General features: G+C 37.6%; 1 protein-coding gene across 2 annotated transcripts in view; it reads right to left on the bottom strand.

Annotated features, from left to right (window-relative positions):
* Positions 1-19,526, bottom strand: part of CLPX (caseinolytic mitochondrial matrix peptidase chaperone subunit X) — a 44,523-nt gene that overhangs the window by 16,230 nt on the left and 8,767 nt on the right. For both annotated transcript variants that reach the window (XM_045899856.2, XM_064570299.1), the window contains 5 exons: positions 15,044-15,201; positions 13,925-14,042; positions 7,861-8,015; positions 6,146-6,305; positions 4,055-4,096 (listed from right to left, as the gene is read on the bottom strand). In XM_045899856.2, coding sequence (XP_045755812.1) covers positions 4,055-4,096; positions 6,146-6,305; positions 7,861-8,015; positions 13,925-14,042; positions 15,044-15,201 — 633 coding nt within the window. The remainder of the gene's footprint in view (positions 1-4,054; positions 4,097-6,145; positions 6,306-7,860; positions 8,016-13,924; positions 14,043-15,043; positions 15,202-19,526) is intronic.

Here is a 19,526-nt window from a genome sequence, read left to right as displayed (position 1 = left end):
GGATCATGACCTGAGCTGAAGGCAGACACTTAACAACTGAGCCACCCAGGCGCCCCTAATTTAAATTTTAGAAATTTTTTAAAAGATTTTTTATTTATTTATTTGACAGAGAGAACACAAGCTGGTAGAGTAGCAGGTAGAGGGAGGGGGAGAAGCAGGCTCCCTGCTGAGCAAGGAGCCTGATGCAGGGGTCAATCCCAGGACCCCAGGATCATGACCTGAGCCAAAGGCAGTTGCTTAACCAACTGAGCCACCCAGGCACCCCAATTTAATTTAAATTTTATTTTATTTTTTAAGATTTTATTTATTTATTTGACAGAGAGAGACGCAGCGAGAGAGGGAACACAAGCAGGGGGAGTGGGAGAGGGAGAAGCAGGCTTCCCGCAGAGCAGGGAGCCTGATGTGGGGCTCGATCCCAGGACCCTGGGATCATGACCTGAGCCGAAGGCAGACGCCCAACGATTGAGCCACCCAGGTGCCCCTAATTTAAATTTTAAAAAGAGGAATAATTTATGGGCACCTGGGTGGCTCAGTGGGTTAACTGTCTGCCTTCCACTCGGGTCATGATCCTGGGGTCACAGGATCAAGCCCCGCATGGGGCTCCCCGCTCAGCCAGGGGCCTGCTTCTCCATCTCCTTCTGCCATTCCCCCTGGTTGTACTCTCTCTGTCAAATAAAAATCATTGAAAAAAAAAAAAACAAAAAGAGGAATAATTTAAATAGTACATGTTTGTCATTCCATTTCTTTTTTTTTAAGATTTTATTTATTTATCAGAGAGAGAGAGAGCGCACAAGTTGGGGGAGGGACAGAGGGAGAAGCAGGTTCGGTGCTGAGCAAAGAGCCCTGATGAAGGACTTGATCCCAGGACCTTGCGATCATGACCTGAGCCGAAGGCAGACACTTAACTGACTGAACCACCCAGGCGTCCCTGTCATTCCATTTCATGAAAATATGCTCCAGAGTAAACTTGAGCGAACTCACCTGTCCTTTCAGTCTGTTTCTGCATCTCTCTCAATGTATGAGCAGCTCTCTATAATGAGTGAGCAGACTAGTGTATGGTTAGTTGCACGGAGCTCATCAGCCATGTGGCCCTGGACAAATTACTTAAAATTTCTGCACTTTGTTTTCTTATCTATAAAATGGGTGTGAAAATAATAGTTTCTGTCTCACAGGTTTTAAGAAGATTAAATCAGTTAAAATATGTAAAACACTTAGAACTGTGCTTGGCAGAGTTTTATAAATGTTATAAAAGAATTTGCTATCAGTACTGCTATTTCCCTAATGTTTAAGTATTTATATAACATAGCCCAAATGCAAGCCAGTTGTTTCATGTGGTGCTCAACTGAAGAAAAACATGGTCCAATGATGGGAAAAAAACCCACCAGTCTGAGAGTAGTACGTTGATCTCTGACATGTGATTTCTAAAAGAAACTTTAAAGAATATTTCGATTATGCATCATTTTGGCCTAATGCCCTAACTTTAGAATCTAAAACCCCACATAGGACAAGATGAAACTATACATGAAAATAAATTCTATTTAAGCTTTCAAAATATTACTTTAAGTCAATCAATATATATAATTACAAATTGGTTTTACCTAAGTTAAGTGTTATCTGTTACCATTTAAGTTACATTAAATCACTACATATATATCTTTCAAAATATTCACTATAGATTTTTCTTTACTAATTCATACTAGTTTCACTAGCTATCTGTCCAAATTTATGAATATAGTATTTTTTAAAGGATTTTCTTTATTTATTTGAGAGATTGAGAGAGAGAGCTAAGTAGGGGGAGAGACAGAGGGAGAGGGAGAAGCAGGCTCTCCGCTGAGCAGGGAGCCCAATGCAGGGCTTGATCTCAGGACCCTGAGATCATGACCTGAGCTGAAGTCAGATACTTAACTGACTGTGCCACCCAGGCACCCCTTGAATATAGTATTGACAGCACAATTGATTATATTTTTGGATTAGAAAATATAAATTATACATGGGTTTATTTAGAGCTTATATTCTTTATTTTTTTTTTAAAGATTTTATTAATTTGTTAGAGACAGAGAAAGCACAACCAGGGGGAGAGGAGACAGAGGAAGGAGCAGGCCCCCTGCTGAGCAAGGAGCCCGACGTGGGACTCGATCCCAAGACCCTGGGATCACGACCTCAGCCGAAGGCAGACGCTCAACCGACTGAGCCACCCAGGCGTCCCTAGATCTTATATTCTTATATATAATCTAATTCTACTGCATTGTATCTAAAGATTTTATTTGTTTGAGAGAGCGAGAGAGAGGGCGTGAGAGCAGGGTGAGGGGCAGAGGGAGAAGCAGACTCCCCACTGAGCAGGGAGCCTGATGTGGGGCTCGATCTCAGATCATGACCTGAGCTGAAGGCAGATGCTTAACCGACTAAGCCAGCCAGGCGCCCCTCTACCATGCATGATATAATCATTATTTCCATAAAATTTAAGTGTAACTAGAGATAATACAATTTTATTACATGTAATAGCTCTCATGCCAGAGTTGGTAAACTAGTCATGTTCTCATGGCTCATTCTGCATATATAGTATACTTCAAATAATAGCTATATAATATATCTTGGTTCAGGGGCAGCTAGGTGGCTCAGTCAAGTGTCTGACTCTTGATTTTGGCTCAGGTCATGATCTCAGGGTCATGAGATCGACCCCCTCATCAGGCTGTGCTAGGTGTGGAAATTCTCTCTCCCTCTCCTTCTGCCCCTCTCCCTAGGTCATTTGCGCTCTCTAAATTAATTATTTAATTAAAAAAAATAATGTATCTTGGTTCAAAGGCAAATGTGAAAGTACCAAACTTATAAGTGAGAAGTGTTCACTGGGGTTTATCTATTATCTGTTCGTTATTTTAATTACTGAATTATTTATTCAGTAATTCATTTATTTAATTACTGAAACTAAAGGCGGTGTGAATCTTTTTATGAACCTTTACCATCTGTGCAACAACTACATAATGGGAATGGATGCAAGACATCAGAATGGCCACAATCCTTAGGATATCAGGTCCTTCCACACCCTCCCATCAGATCATCTGATGCTTATAGGGGCAATCCAAGGCTGGAAACAGTGAGTTGGGGCTTATTCATAATTTGCAAGGCTATACCAAGTTTCATAAACACCAAAAAAAAGTGTTTCGGATAAAGGGAAGCTAAAAGATAACCTAACCTACCTCTCCAAAAATTTGTGTCACATATAAGCAGGCCACTAATTGTATAGGGGAAAAAAGATAAAATAGCAAGCTACAGATTTTTTTTTGTTTTTTAAAGATTTTATTTATTTGAGAGAGAGAGAATGAGAGAGAGCGAGCACATGAGAGGGGGGAGGGTCAGAGGGAGACGCAGACTCCCTGCCGAGCAGGGAGCCCGATGTGGGACTCGATCCAGGGACTCCAGGATCATGACCTGAGCTGAAGGCAGTCGCTTAACCAACTGAGCCACCCAGGCACCCGCAAGCTACAGATTTAAAAAAAAAAAAAAATACAATTCCTGTTAATATGCATGCAGATCTATATTTATAGAGAAAAACTATACATATTTTATTTCTCTGCATTACGCTTTAAGAAATATCACAACAGGGGGCGCCTGGGTGGCTCAGTCGTTGGGCGTCTGCCTTCGGCTCATGTCATGATCCCAGCGTCCTGGGATCGAGCCCCGCTTCGGGCTCCCTGCTCCACAGGAAGCCTGCTTCTCCCTCTCCCACTCCCCCTGCTTGTGTTCCCTCAATTGCTGTCTCTCTGTGTCAAATAAATAAAATCTATAAAAAAAAGAAAGAAATATCACAACAGAAAAGATAAAATCAAATATCTGAAGTAACTCAACATATACAAACTACACAAATTAGCTATGAAAATCTGTTCCAAAGTTATATATATACCATGTATCATAAACATGTTCATATAACATACAGTATCTTTCTTGGTAATACATGAGCAAATACATGTCTACCATTACTACTGCTGACATACTTCACTGAGTTAAATCTCAAAAGGAAGAATTATTACAGAGGAAGACCTGAGGAGAGGTCACTTACTTGTAAATCTGTACTCGTCCTCCCGTCTTCTTATTTCTAACTCTAAGAAAGAGGATAAAATGACAACATGAAAATATGTATTTGCTTAGTTTAGAGAAACAAACAAGGAATATCTCACTTCTTGCCCTCTTCCAAATATACATAAAGAATGTCTTCGTTGTTTTTGTAGCTTTTCACAGTATGAAAGAATCTATATGTTACATCCTTTCTATATTAAAAAAACCCAAACATGTTAATGATGGATGTCCAATTGCTAACATTCACATCTGTCAAATACTAAGTTGGTATTTTAAAAAGGGTAGTAATCATTTAGGTCTTCAACAAAAGTTTAAACCCCTCATACCATAAACACAACCATTGCTTTCCCAGTACCTAGAATAGCTTAACTACTGATTTGCTGACTGAAGGGACCAGAAAATAATCATTTTGCTTTATGACTAGACAGTGCTATTTTGACTCTATAAAAATATGAAGGTTCCAGGTCTTCCGATATTATGACTTACATTTTCTATTTTTTTTTTTTTTAAGATTTTATTTATTTATTTGACAGAGAGACACAGCGAGAGAGGGAACATAAGCAGGGGAAGTGGGAGAGGAAGAAGCAGGCCTCCCGCAGAGCAGGGAGCCCGATACGGGGCCGATCCCAGGACCCCGGGATCATGACCTGAGCCGAAGGCAGATGCTTAACGACTAAGCCACCCAGGCACCCCATGACTTACATTTTCTAAAAATAAAAAACTGATACTACCATATAGCTATTTTACAGTAAGTTCAACAAGTGAGCAAGTTGTCTTCAAGCCAGTAAGTTACCAAAAATAATCAAAAGATATTATAGTTTTATAAATGTAAATATTCAGCAGAATTCCCTCAAATTGTAAAATGATGACTTAAAGTATGTAAAATGATAGACTACAGGGGTGCCTGGGTGGCTCAGTTGGTTAAGTGTCTGCCTTTGGCTCAGGTCATGATCTCCGGGTCCTGGAATCAAGCCTCGCGTCTGGCTCCCCTGCTCAGTGGGGAGTGTGCTTCTCCCTCTGCTCCTCCCCCTGCTCGTGCTCTCTCTCTCTCTCTCAAATAAATAAATAAATAAATAAAATCTTTAAAAATAAATAAAATGATAGATCATAGGCCTAAGTAAGAAATCAGGGCTCCTAGCCAATTAAAAACAAACACACCTTAGGGGGGGAAATCGGAGGGGTAGACGAACCATGGGAGACGATGGACTCTGAAAAACAAACTGAGGGTTCTAGAGGGGAGGGGGGTGGGAGGTTGGGTTAGCCTGGTGATGGGTATTGAGGAGGGCACGTTCTGCATGGAGCACTGGGTGTTATGCACAAACAATGAATCACGGAACACTACATCTAAAACTAATGATGTAATGTATGGGGATTAACATAACAATAAAAAATTAAAAAAAAAACAAACACACCTTTAAAAATCTGCATTTTATTCTATTCATAGTTTTTAAAAATATCATTCTATTAATATAACACATATTATTATCTACAGTAAATTGAGATTATATAATGTATTGGTATATTAGAATCTATCGTTAATAGGAATTACACTAATCTGCCCTTAACCTTACACTCTGCAGCTGGGATCTAAAAAGCAAAGAATGCTGGATATGTTCTGTGACAGTTATCATCTATCTTCATATATCTCTGACCGAGACACATGATCTGGTCATGAGGAACTAGTTGTGGTGAAGTCTACAATTCAAAGATGGTGTCTCAATCTCTACTCCTGTGACTTTCAAACATTTTTCACTAAGACCCTTGGTAAGAAATACATTTTACTCTGTGACTCAGGACCCATGCACACATACTGAAAATAAGTTTTATGAAAGAATATATTAACTACAAGTTAATGTACTCTGGTATTTTCTATTCACACCTATTATTTAAAAAAAAAAAAAATGCTGTTGGCAATCTACCAAAATAATTTCATGATCCACTAATGGGAAGAGGCCTGCACTTTGAAAAATGTTGTACTATACTAGAAGTATTTTAGGGTAAAAGCAAGGAGTTGCAAATAAAGATTACCTTAAGCATAGTAACCTCTATTTTGGTCAGTTATCAAAACACTAACCTCTAGGTGTTAAGGACGTCTGCTTCTCAACCTCTGCTTGCTGTCTCAGATTAGCTGGGATATTATTATATATTCTCTTATAATGATTGTACACAGCAACCGAAAGCACCTTCTTAGCAAATGACTGGCCAACAACATACTTGTCGAGGTAGTTATAAATCTGAAAAATGATTAGTTATGAATTAATTTACTATGACCTATCACAAAAAAACGCACACACATTAAGAAGTTATACACTGAGCATATTTGCTTAGTTTTAAATTTGTACAAAGACTCATCAAAAACAAAACGCCAAGGTATGGCCATAGCATATGACCACAGGGTAGGATATCTATGTACAATGATTCAGAGGCCCCAAACCTAAGTGGACAAAACACAATTCATTTGTTCTTTAGCTTAACAAATTATCACTGCACTCTACTAATGCTCTGTCAATTTCTATTCTATACACAATGCCATTTATCCTAATCCTAATTTTTAAGAGTTAATTATTAAAGTCACTTAGAATACCTACATATGTCACCATGGGTCTAAAGACATCACCATTAATGTAAATCATTAAAATAAATCCTTTCTATACTTCTCTCATAGGAATGATATTCTTCACAGAAATAATATATTATACAACTACCATTTTCAAAAAAGCATTATATAATCAAAGCCATTACCAGCATTTGTATGTTTCAGTTTTTTCTCAGACATTAACTTTAAAGCTACTCATTTATCTAAATGGCAATCTAAAAAACTTCACTTGGAAACTAAAGCTCTGTTTGATACTTGGATATTGTTAACAGCCTGGAACCTGGGGTAAATTCCTTTAGCTTTTACTAAATAGAAATTAACTGTCAATACTAACTTCTAAAAATAGTTAAATTGCATATTTTTGAACTCTTGAGTCTAACGTCTACACAAATTTAGTGGAGGATATAAAGGTTAATAGCTATATTTTTCTTTTTTTTTAAATAGCTATATTTTTCATTATTATTTTTACATGACAAATTTAGTTGCTGACCATATGCATTTTATTATGGTTTTTTAAAATCTTCTTGATTCCTCACAAATTGAATTATTAATAATTAATAATATAATAATGAATTATTAAATCTACTACAGCATTATTTGGAGGTAGAGATAAATGCACTGGTGTCTTACAGCAGAAAAAAGCTACACTGAGGCAGAAGGTAAGAATAATCTAACTGGTGATATACTCTGCCATGTCTGAAATGGCCAGATCACAATCTGCCTAAGACTTTTGGAAGGAGCCCCCACCACAAAAGCCACAATGCTATACCGGCCGTGAAAAAATTACTTGCTTCCATTGTTAGACTGAGACTATTTTATCATAAAGTAGACTAATTTATGGGGAGAAATTGCAGGCTGGTGTTATTTAGGGGCCCAAACTAAGAAAAATAAATCCATAACTGCTCAATTTTATAGATATCATTTTAGATCAATTTAGTATTAACACTATTTTAATAATCATCCAACTATATTTCATTGCTGAATGCCATAATCACAACATGGGAAAATAACAATGGACTCCATACCTAAATTCCAAGTATCAAATATCAAAAAGAATTTAGCCAGATATAGTCCATATTAAGAATTTAATACTTGTTTAGGTACTAGTATTAAGATCCTATATAAACTGGGAGAGGGGAGCAATGAAATGTTTTCAAGATAAAATGCTTAAAGGACTGAGCTAAGACCTATACCTTCTTGGGGGGAGGAGGTGGTTTCTGTTGGAATGCCAATTTTACAGCTTCTGCTGCTGATTCAGGTTCTTTAATTATGCTTTTCTTTGAGTCTGCTTCAGATAGTACAACAAAAAAATGATGACATTTTTCACACTTCACAAAGCGGGTGGATGCTGTAAAAGGAAAGAAAGGTCAGCAGAGGAAAAGTAAATAATTTAAATAGTGTTTAACCTTAGAGACTCACTGTAAATGAAAACTATGTACTTGACAAAAGGTAGGCTTGAAGTTCATTCCACTAGCCACAACAAACAACTTAGTTTATACCTAAGACAGAGATACAAATAGATGAGTTCAGTAAATCACATTTTGTTCATTTCCACGAGGTTCTTTCATTTTGTGATATACTTCATTAAGAGAAAAGATTAGTTGATGTTCATTCAACTCCCCATTCATTAAATCTATTTTAGAAAATAAGCACTATAAAAATATTAATCATTTATTTTCCTGAAATACTTCAATGAAAAAACTGTGAAAAAAGTAAATCACAAGTAAATTCTTCTATTTTTCCAACATTTTCTTACGAAAAATTTCAAATATACACAGAAGTTGAGAGAAATCAATTTCAATCCCTAAAAATGTGAAAAATATATATATATGTTCTTTTAGGTTCTTTTCAAACCTATCAGCATTTTTAAAACCTTGACTTGGTAAATATATAAAATTGTTTCATGCCTTATTTTCATTTTTAACAACTCCACTAATTCCTATTTCTTTAACCTAAAAACCACTAAGAAACTAACAAAATAACATTCTCACTCATACTGACTTAAAGATAATCATACAGCTTTTGAAAACAACACAGGAACAATTAAAAGTGAGGGTAAAAAAATTTTAAAAATTAAAAAATAAAAGTGAGGGTAAAAGGGTGTCTCAGTATCAATGCATCAGCTATAGAATATCCTGTGTTAAACCAAAGGTGATTTCTTTTTTTTCTCTCTCCTTCTAAAACACAGCTATAGGATATAGGTATATGGACATACACTCTTTTTTTTTTTTTTTAAGATTTTATTTATTTATTTGAGAGAGAGAATGACATAGAGATAGCATGAGAGGGGGGAGGGTCAGAGGGAGAAGCAGACTCCCTGCTGAGCAGGGAGCCCGATGCGGGACTCGATCCCGGGACTCCAGGATCATGACCTGAGCCGAAGGCAGTCGCCCAACCAACTGAGCCACCCAGGCGCCCTGGACATACACTCTTAATCTTCTCCAAGCCTAACCCTACTAATGGTAATGGGGCAGGGGGGGCGGGGGGCTTGGAAAGCAGCACAGAAGAGAATCTCACACATTACTAACAGATACAGAGCAAATGATACACAGTAAGAATTACTTAGATGTTTGTATGTCTGGGTAATACATTTTTGTGTTACCTTTGTGTAATCTAACTAGACAGCTAAAACTGCAAAGAAAAATAATTTTTAAAACTATGAGAATCTCTGAAGGGACATGTGTACCCCAACGTTTATAGCAACAATGTCCACAATAGCGAAAATATGGAAAGAGCCCAGATGTCCACTGACAGATGAATGGATAAAGATGTGGTACACACACACACACACACACAGGAATATTACTTAGCCAACAAAAAGAATGAAATCTTGCCATTTGCAATGATGTGGGACAGAACTCGAGGGCAATATGCTAAGCAAAATAAGTCGGTCAGAGAAAGACAAGTATCATATGATTACACTCATATATGGAATTTAAGAAACAAAACAGACGAACATAGGGGAAGGGAAGGAAAAATAAGAGGAAAACAGAGGGAGGTAAACCGTAAGAGACTCTTAACTATGAACAACCTGAGGGTTGCTGGAGAGGAGATATGTAGGGGGGTGGGGTAACTGGGTGATAGGCATTAAGGAGGGCACTTGATGGAATGAGCACTGGGTGTTGTATGCAACTGATAAATTACTGAATTCAACTTCTGAAACTAATAATACAGTATATGTTAATTAAACGGAATTTAAATTTAAAAAATTAAAAAAAATAAAACTGTGAGAATCTCTCTCCTTTGGGAATATTATAACTACCTATCCATAGTTTACCAGAAAAACTGTACTGGTAAGCACACCTAAATCTTCACAAAATAATCTAATTAAAAAAAAACAACAACAAAAACCAAAAAACAGACAATTCTGTATTTCAAAAATAAATCTAACTATTAATTCAATCAATTTAATATTTATGTATATATTCTTAAACACAAGGCTAATCAAAAATACATTCTGGATAAATTCTAGCAGCAAATTTTATTTTATTTTTTATTTACTTGAGAGAGAGAGAACAAGAGCAGAGGGAGAGGGAGAAGTAGACTCCCCACTAAACAGAGAGCCCAACTCGGGGCTTGATCCCAGGACCCTGGGATCATGACCTGAGCTAAAGGCAGCTGCTTAACTGACTGAGCCACCCAGGTGTCCCTAGCAGCAAATTTTAAGCTAGAAGAGAGATCATCCATGTTTTCTATGTATTGATCACTACAAATGCTTACCTAAAGAAAAAGACCAAGCTATTCCAAGTACCTTTGATTCACACAAACCCCAATACATTATCACCATTCTCCACCAATGTGGAGATAGTCAATGCCTTTACTTTAAAATGAAGCATCACCTTACAGCTGTTACTGATGGTAAACAAGGCAAGGATTAAAGGGCAGGGAAGCCTCTGATGTAGTTCAGGCTGAATGACAGGAATATCTGGCTGAGAACACAAGAACAAAATATTTCTCTAAAGAAATTAGGTCAAAGGCAAAGAGTCTAAACAACAGATTGCATCACTTTTTGCTTACTTTAGAAGGGTTGCTTACAGTCTACTCGAATATCACAATATCAATTTTACAATGAAACATATTCAACATATGCCCAAGTTCAATTTTATTTATCAAAATGCTATTTTGGAAAAAAAATAATATAAGCACTGCAATGCTTATTTTTTTACTCCTGAAGACAACTGGCAAAATCTAATTTTGTTAAATTATCAGGGGATAAATAAACCACTTTCCTTTAAATGATTACTACAGGTATACTATATTCCTTCATATGCAGAATACTAATCCCAGTAAACATGCTTGTATAGTATGACAGAAAGACTACCTCAGTAAAAACTTTCTCAGATTTGTTTAAATGAAGTTCTTCATGATTTTGAACAAGTTTCAGGGGGCCTATCACTCCCATGCAGTAAAGCTCCAGAGGACAGGACAGTGTCATGTTCATCTGTGTTTATTTCCTGAGCCTAGTAGTGGCTGTCCCAACAGATGTTGGCTTACTAAATTATGTGTAAGTATCTACTCTTCTTTTATTCTTTTCTTCCCCATTCTCTACTCCCACATTCCGCCTCCCCAATTAGAATACCCACAGCAAACAACCTCAGCCTTGAGTTGATTAGATAACATTAGTGTTTTCCACACTTGATCTCATTATTAAACATACATATTCTAGGATACCACTCAACATCTACAGAATCTCATCTCTAGGGAAGAAGAGAATCTGCATGATTAACAACCACTCTCAGTGATTAATACAACCTGGTAAGTTTTTGAAAACCCTGTGTAAGAGGAAAATAAACTTAATCTCAATAGGAGCTAGTTTATCCCTAGAGAATTCCAATTGCTAAAAATGTATGAGAGGGGCGCTTGGGTGGCACAATTAGGTAAGTGTCCAACTCTTCATTCTGGCTCAGGACATGATCTCACAGTTGTGAGATTGAGCCCCGCATCAGGCTCTGGGCTCAGCGCAGAGTCTGCTTGAGAGTCTCTCTCTCCTCCCTCTGCCCCTCCTGCTTGAGTGCTCGCTCTCTCTCAATTAAATGAATAAATCTTTAGGGGAAAAAAAACACGAACTATGGGATAGGAACTTCTGAATAGCAAATCTTCACTACTCTGGGACCGTGGATGAGTTATTTAAACTTGCTAAATCTTAGTTTCTTCACTTATAAAAAATGAGGATACTCTCATTTTTGTCCTGAAAAAAAAAAGATTGTGAGAATAAAACTGTATATACTGGCATTTATTTATTTTTTTTTTTAAAGATTTTATTTATTTATTTGACAGAGAGAGAGCACAAGTAGGCAGAGTGGTAGACAGAGGGAGAAGGAGAAGCAGGCTCCCTGCTCAGCAGGGAGCCCGATGTGGGGCTCGATCCCAGGACCCTGGGATCATGACCTGAGCCGAAGGCAGACGCTTAACGACTGAGCCACCCAGGCGCCCCTATACTGGCATTTATTAAATATTAGTTTCTTTCTTTTTTTACTCTAAGGAATCATTGTTTAAGTCTACAAAGACTGAAATCTTTCTCTGGGAAAAAAAAGATAAAACTCCTTTTTTTTTTTAAAGATTTTATTTATTTGAGAGAGAGAGCACAAGCAGGAGGAGCAGCAGAGGGACAAGGAGAAGGAGGCTCCCTGCTAAGCAGGTAGCCCAACATGGGGCTCGATCCCAGGAACCTGAGATCATGACCTGGGCCAAAGGCAGATGCTTAACTGACTGAGCCACCCAGGCGCCCCAAAAAAGATAAAACTCTTGATTAAAATATGTTAATATGACACTGCCATTATGAACTGAGCAGTTCTCAGACCTTTTAGAGTTTTATTATTTCACACCAAATTTGTTAACAGCAAACGTTATTTAGAAGTTAATATCATCTAGTTCTTTCATTTTATTTTGCAACCAAATTAGTATTCATTCAAACCGATTCTTCTCTTTGCTCTCTTACAAGGCAACACCATGAAGAGAATCTCAAACACTCCACCTATAGAATGGAACTACTTTAAAAGTCTTTCCAAGGGCGCCTGGGTGGCTCAGATGGTTAAGCATCTGCCTTCGGCTCAGGTCATGATCCCAGGGTCCTGGGATCGAGTCCCACATCTGGCTCCTGGCTCAGCAGGGAGCCTGCTTCTCCCTCTGACCCTCTCCCCTCTCATGCTGTTTCTCTCTCGCTCGTTCTCTAAAAAATAAATAAAATCTTTTAAAAAATAAAAAAATAAAAAAATAAAAGTCTTTCCAAAACTGTAAAACCATGCTACATTTAACAGTATTTTTTCATATAGTGGCCAATTAAAATTAATGATAAATGTGAAACTGTAACTGAAGTCTCAATATTTGGGTTAGAATATAGAGAATCCTCTCCACCTAATCGTGAGAAACAAACTTCTGCCAAACCTCACCACTGACCTTTTCACAGTTTGACTATATAGGAGAAGGCTGACATGGTAGTTCAATGTAATTTACTCTACATTAATTCTAATCGTGTAGGAAATGAGTTATCTGATTCATGAAAACAAAAGATTTGTAGTAGTATCTTTGTATTTCACAGAGAGGTACCGACACTAACAGCAAAAGTAGGGCTGTTGATTTCTTCCTTCTCTTAGTGTCTCAATTATTCATAATTATCATACACTTTCTAGAACTGAGGGCTTAGCTCCTGTGGTTACTCAGAGAGGGAAAATACCTTAATATCTGAATGACTGACCTTTCCAGCAGTATGAGATGCTCAATAGGTATTTGAAGAATAGAGTAATACAGAATAAATAAACCTTGGTTCTCCTACAGCTTAACTGTCACATACATGAACACTCACAAAATCCAAATTTGAAATAAACACACACACAAAATAAAGAAGCAAATCGGGGCGCCTGGGTGGCTCAGTCGTTAAGCGTCTGCCTTCAGCTCAGGTCATGATCCCAGGGTCCTGGGATTGAGCCCTGCATCGGGCTCCCTGCTCAGCGGGAAGCCTGCTTCTCCCTCTCCCACTCCCCCTGCTTGTGTTCCCTCTCTTGCTGTGTCTGTCTCTATCATATAAGTAAATAAAATATTTTTAAAAAAATAAAGAAGCAAATAGTTTTCTTAAATTATTTCTTATACCACCGTGCAAAGTATTACCAGTCCTGGGAATTTTTAGTTATTTGGTGAACATGAGAATCATGTAAGTTCAGAAAGAACATTACTCTGGCTTATATAATTTATATATTTCTATGCAGTCTATGATTTATAGAAAGGGTAGAGAAAAAGAACAATAGAAGAAGTAATACTTACACACAAAGGTCTCTACATGAGTGCACAAATCGCCACACTTAGGACACCTCAGCTGGTTTCCACCTTTCCCTGAATTCCCAGAGCCTGATTTTTTACTGCTTCCCTCACTTGCTGATTTCTAATGTTAGCAGAGGAGAAAAGGAGAGTGTCAATTATTACTTTCAGACAACTATTTTGTATGTAAAATATATGCAAGATAGGTTGTAATTAATCTTTAAATTTTTATAATTTCTAGAATGAAATTATTAGTATAATTTATATCTCTGCTATCATTGGTATCAAAAGATCTATTTACCAGAAAAATAAAATCAGTTCTAGTAAACACATATATTTATCTGTATTCCTTCTTCACATAGTATGACCCAGCATGTATAATAAACAGCTTTCTTCCCATGACTCAATAAACACTAGGAAAAAAAAGTTACTACAGGTAAAATACATTTTAGTGAAACTGAATCAGAAGTTACTATCATGATAAGTAGTGACTCGTAACTTCTTTGAATCCAACTTTTCTCATCTCTAAAATGGGGTGTTTATTTTGTATTTATATGAGAAAAACTATTAGGATTAAGTGTGGATATGAAAGCACCTAACATTTTGTCTTGCATGTAACATTAAATCAAGTGTTAGTAAAATTCACATAATAAAGAAAATTGATAATAATTCACTGACCCAGTACAGTCACCGATCATCTACTTGCTAACTACAAAGTAGTCCAACATTAAGTCATAGAGACACCAAAAATTTTTAGGTAGAGAACGAAGTGGGGTTTATACTATCATGAATTCTTAAGAGTTGTGTTAAGAAAGCAGGAAATGGCTATTCCTAATTCAATCCTACAGAGTGCTGACTGCACAGATTATTTAATGTAGCTTCTTTATTACTTTGGAGTATTAGAAATTTTAACTACTGCTGACTAAGTGCAATGCTTATAAAACTAGTTTATGGTTGAAACTAAAACACAAAATAAAATTACATAAATTCTTCATATCATTTTCTATATTTCACATTTCCTACAAAAAACATATAAACTGACAGAATAGAGAATACTATTATTACATTTAATTGTCTGAAGGAAGGAACTCAAATGTGTATATAGATGCCAATAAAGTTAAATACCTTATTTCCATCTCCAGAGCCATCTTTACTTATCCCATCTTTTGATGCAAAGTATGCTGGTGTTTCTGTAAAGGTTCTAAAGGGAGCTCTTCGTAGAATCTGAGTTTCAAAGGTCCCGAGCCTTCCTAAAACGGGCATATGAATGCGACAAGAGATACCTGGAAATATAATGAAATTTATTAGTCTACACATCAAATATTAACAAGCCTTTAATAAATTCCCTGAAAACAAAAATTCCTTAAGTATAAACGAGGTTCAAAAAGATATAGTTTTCACAGCAGTAGTAACAAAATGGTAGAGAAGATAGTGACACCATCAGAGACAAAGCCACCTTTTTTTTTAAATTTTTATTTTATTATGTTAGTCACCATACATCATTAGTTTTTGATGTAGTGATCCACGATTCATTGTTTTCGTTAACACCCAGTGCTCCATGCAGTACATGCCCTCCTTAATACCCATCACCGGGGTAACACATCCCCCCACCTCCTCCCCTCTAAAACCCTCAGTTTGTTTCTCAGAGTCCATAGTCTCTCATGGTTCATCTCTCCCTCCGATTTCCCCCCCTTCATTTTTCCCTTCCTTCTCCTAATGTCCTCCATTCTATTCCTTATGTTCCACAAATAAGTGAAACCATATAATTGACTTTCTCTGCTTGACTTATTTCACAGAGGCAAAGCCACCTTAAAAATAGGCCTGACCGGGGGTGCCTTGGTGGCTCAGTTGGTTAAGCATTTGCCTTCGGCTCAGGTCATGACCTCAGGGTCCTGGGATCGAGTTCCACATTGGGCTCCTTGCTCAGTGGGGAGCCTGCTTCTCCCACTGTCTGCTGCTCTCCCTTCTTGTGCACTCTCTCCCTGTGCGCTCTCTCCCTCTCTCTCTCTAATAAATAAATAAAATCTTTTTTTTTTTTAAAGATTTTATTTATTTATTTGAGAGAGAGAGAATGAGAGACAGAGAGCATGCGAGGGAGGAGGGTCAGAGGGAGAAGCAGACTCCCTGCCGAGCAGGGAGCCCAATGCAGGACTTGATCCTGGGACTCCAGGATCATGACCTGAGCCGAAGGCAGTCGCTTAACCAACTGAGCCACCCAGGCGCCCATAATAAATAAATAAAATCTTAAAAAAAAAAGAAAAATAGGCCAGACCTGGGCCTACAGATTCCAGGTAAATAAAGAGGTCTCTTTCTGGGCCTGTTTGGAAATGAGGAAAGACCACCCAGGTTGTTAACAATGAGTGGCTCTTTGAAAGTGTGAGAGATAAGGAGTTCAACATCTGCCTCACCTGTAGGGGAAAAAGGCCATTTACAACCTATATTCTTAGTCTTCTTACAGTATTTCTACCAATGAAAATAAGCAATTGACATAAACTTTTATCTGTCTCTGACGGGGGTGGGGGGTTGTAATATCTGCAACAATGGAAACTTCAAATGTTCTTTAAAAAGTTATGCATGTTCGGGGCGCCTAGGTGGCTCAGTCGTTAAGCGTCTGCCTTCGGCTCAGGTCATGATCCCAGGGTCCTGGGATCGAGCCCCGTATTGGGCTCCCTGCTCGGCGGGAAGCCTGCTTCTCCCTCTCCCACTCCCTCTGCTTGTGTTCCCTCTCTCACTGTGTCTCTGTCAAAATAAATAAATAAAATAAAAAAAAAAAGTTATGCATGTTCATTAACTACATGTTTTAATGAAATGTTTCAATCTTATAAAAAACCTTAATTCAGTAAATACTGTGTAACCACTATCCTGCTTTCAGCATTTTAACTTTTTACCATATTTGAAGTTAAAATTATTAAAAAGGGTATAGGTTAATCACTGACTTCTGTGGCAAACTTTTTCTGTAAAGGACCAGAATAGTAAATATTTTCAGCTTTCTGGGCCATGTAGTCTCTGTTCTAACTACTCTGTAACATGAAAACAAACAATATGTAAACAAATGGGTGTGGCCAGTTTTGGTCCATGGGATCACTGTTGGCTGACCCCTGGTTTTTCTCATATAAATACAAAATAAACCCCTAAATAAATTACAGTCAGTGGCAAAAGAGTCACACTGCATTCTGTAAGGCAGCATTTCCCAAGCTGATCTTTAAAAGCGTGTTCCCAGGGTGCCTGGGTGGCTCGGTCAGTTGGGTATCTGCCTTTGGCTTGGGTCGTCATCCCAGGGTCCTGGGATCAGGCCCAGCATCGGGCTCCCTGCTCACTGGGGGGCCTGCTTCTCCCTCTCCCTGTGCTGCTCCCCCTGCTGTGCTCGCTCTCTCTCCCTCTCTCTCTCAAATAAATAAAATCTTTAAAAAATAAAAATAAAAAAATAAAAGCATGTTCCCTACACAAGAAAATCGAATGGTCTTAGGTTAAACAAAATTCCACAGATTCTAGTACTGAGTACTGTAGGGCTACTCACAACCCTGCATAAACCAATATATATTAATGAATCTTAATAAATCCCCAAAGAAGGAAGTTTCCCAGCAGTGTATCAAAGCACTGTTAGCAGGTAATAACAAAAAAGGGGGGAAGGTGTTAAAGTTAATAAATAAATTTTAAAAAACTGATTTTATCTCCCTCATTTTATTACCTGCAAAATTCTCAACTCAGCCTTTAAATTTTTATTTCTATACCTGTTAGGTCTTTTAAGAGATCATGCACATATATACATATTGTATCCAAACACAAAAACTGGTTTAAAATTACGTCCTTTGAGGAGCGCTTGGGTGGCTCAGTCAGTTAAACATCTGACTCTGTATTTCAGCTCAGGTCATGATCTCAGAGTTGTGAGATCGAGGACTGCATTGGGCTCCGCTCTGGGCATGGAGTCTAACTTAAGATTCTCTCTCTCTCCCTCTCTCTCCTATCCCTCCCCACCCCCTCTCCCTCTCTAAAATGAACAAAATAAATAACATCCTTCAAACAATTCAAAAGCAATTGCGTAGTTATATAACTGACTTTATTAACTCCAATTTTCCAACACATTTGTGTACACTGTTAGAACTAGTTTCTTTAGCTATTTATTGCCCTAGGCCTTCTCCAGTTCCATAAAATACAAAAATAAAACCATCAAACTTATCAGGAAAGATATAAATAAATTTTCTCATCTCTATATAAATTCACAAACAACACTAAAAAAGGATTAAGGTTTATGACACACTAGTCCCTAATCCATAGACTGGAAAATTTTGCTTAACACTATTAAACTTGAATATTAATATTTAAAAAAAAAACTGTATTTGATGTTTTTCTTCTGAGTGACGTTTTCAAAAAGATTTTCAAATTTTCTCAAGTGTAACACTTCCTTTTTGCAGTAAATGATAGCCATTACTCTCATTAGAATGAGATTTAAGGTAGTTCATGAATTGATTTTCAAAAGACATAATATGGTTTAAAGACTATGTCAGTCTAAAAAGCAAATCTAGAAAAAGTAATGGGGGAAAGAATAGATGAAATCAAGAATACAGAAAGTTAATGGACATTAAGGCTGGGTGATGGGTATTTTGGTGTCCCTTGTTCATTTTGTGTGTGCTTGAAAACATCCGTAAATTATGGAATACTACTCAGCCATCAAAAAAAAAATGAAATCTTGCCATTTCCAACGACATGGATAAAACTAGAGGGTATCATGCTAAGCGAAATAAGTCAATCAGAGAAAGACAATTATCATATGATCTCACTCATATGTGGAATTTAAGAAACGAAACAGAGGATCATAGGGGAAGGGAGGAAAAAATAAAACAAGGCATAAGCAGAGAGGGAGACAAACCATAAGAAACACTTAATCATAGGAAACAAACTGAGGGTTGCTGGAGGGGAGGGAGGTGGGGGGATGGGGTAACTGGGTGATAGACATTAAGGAAGATATGCAATGTAATAAGCACTGGGTATTATAAAAGACTGTTGAATCACTGACCTCTACCTCTGAAACCAGTAATACATTAAATGTTAATTAACTGAATTTAAATTTTTAAAAAATGGAAAAAAAGAGGGGCGCCTGGATGGCTCAGTCGTTGAGTGTCTGCCTTCGGCTCAGGTCATGATCCCAGGGTCCTGGAATCGAGTCCCACATCGGGCTCCCTGCTCCGCGGGGAGCCTGCTTCTCTGTCCCTGCCACACCCCCTGCTTGTGCTCTCTGTCAAATAAATAAATAAAATCTTTAAAAAAAAAAAATGGAAAAAAGAAAACATCCATAAATTAGTAACTTTTTAATTTAACCATTACAATGTATTCACAAAGAAAACTACAGTTACAACAAGCTTTACTTGAGACTCGTGGAACATGGATGTTTAGAATAAAACTTAACCCTGTGGGGCACCTGGGTGGCTCAGATGGTTAAGCGTCTGCCTTCGGCTCAGGTCATGATCCCAGGGTCCTGGGATCGAGTCCCACATCGGGCTCTCTGCTCCTTGGGAGCCTGCTTCTCCCTCTGCCTCTCCCTCTCTGTCTCTCATGAATAAATAAATAAAATCTTTAAAAAACAACAACAACAACTTAACCCTGTGGGACG

Source organism: Mirounga angustirostris, unplaced genomic scaffold, assembly GCF_029215605.1.
Source record: "Mirounga angustirostris isolate CCGP_5_RB_7025 unplaced genomic scaffold, mMirAng1.0.hap1 SCAF_9, whole genome shotgun sequence".
Lineage (NCBI taxonomy): Eukaryota > Metazoa > Chordata > Mammalia > Carnivora > Phocidae > Mirounga > Mirounga angustirostris.
The sequence above is the reverse complement of the archived record's forward strand: the minus strand, read 5'-3'. Positions and strand labels throughout refer to the sequence as shown.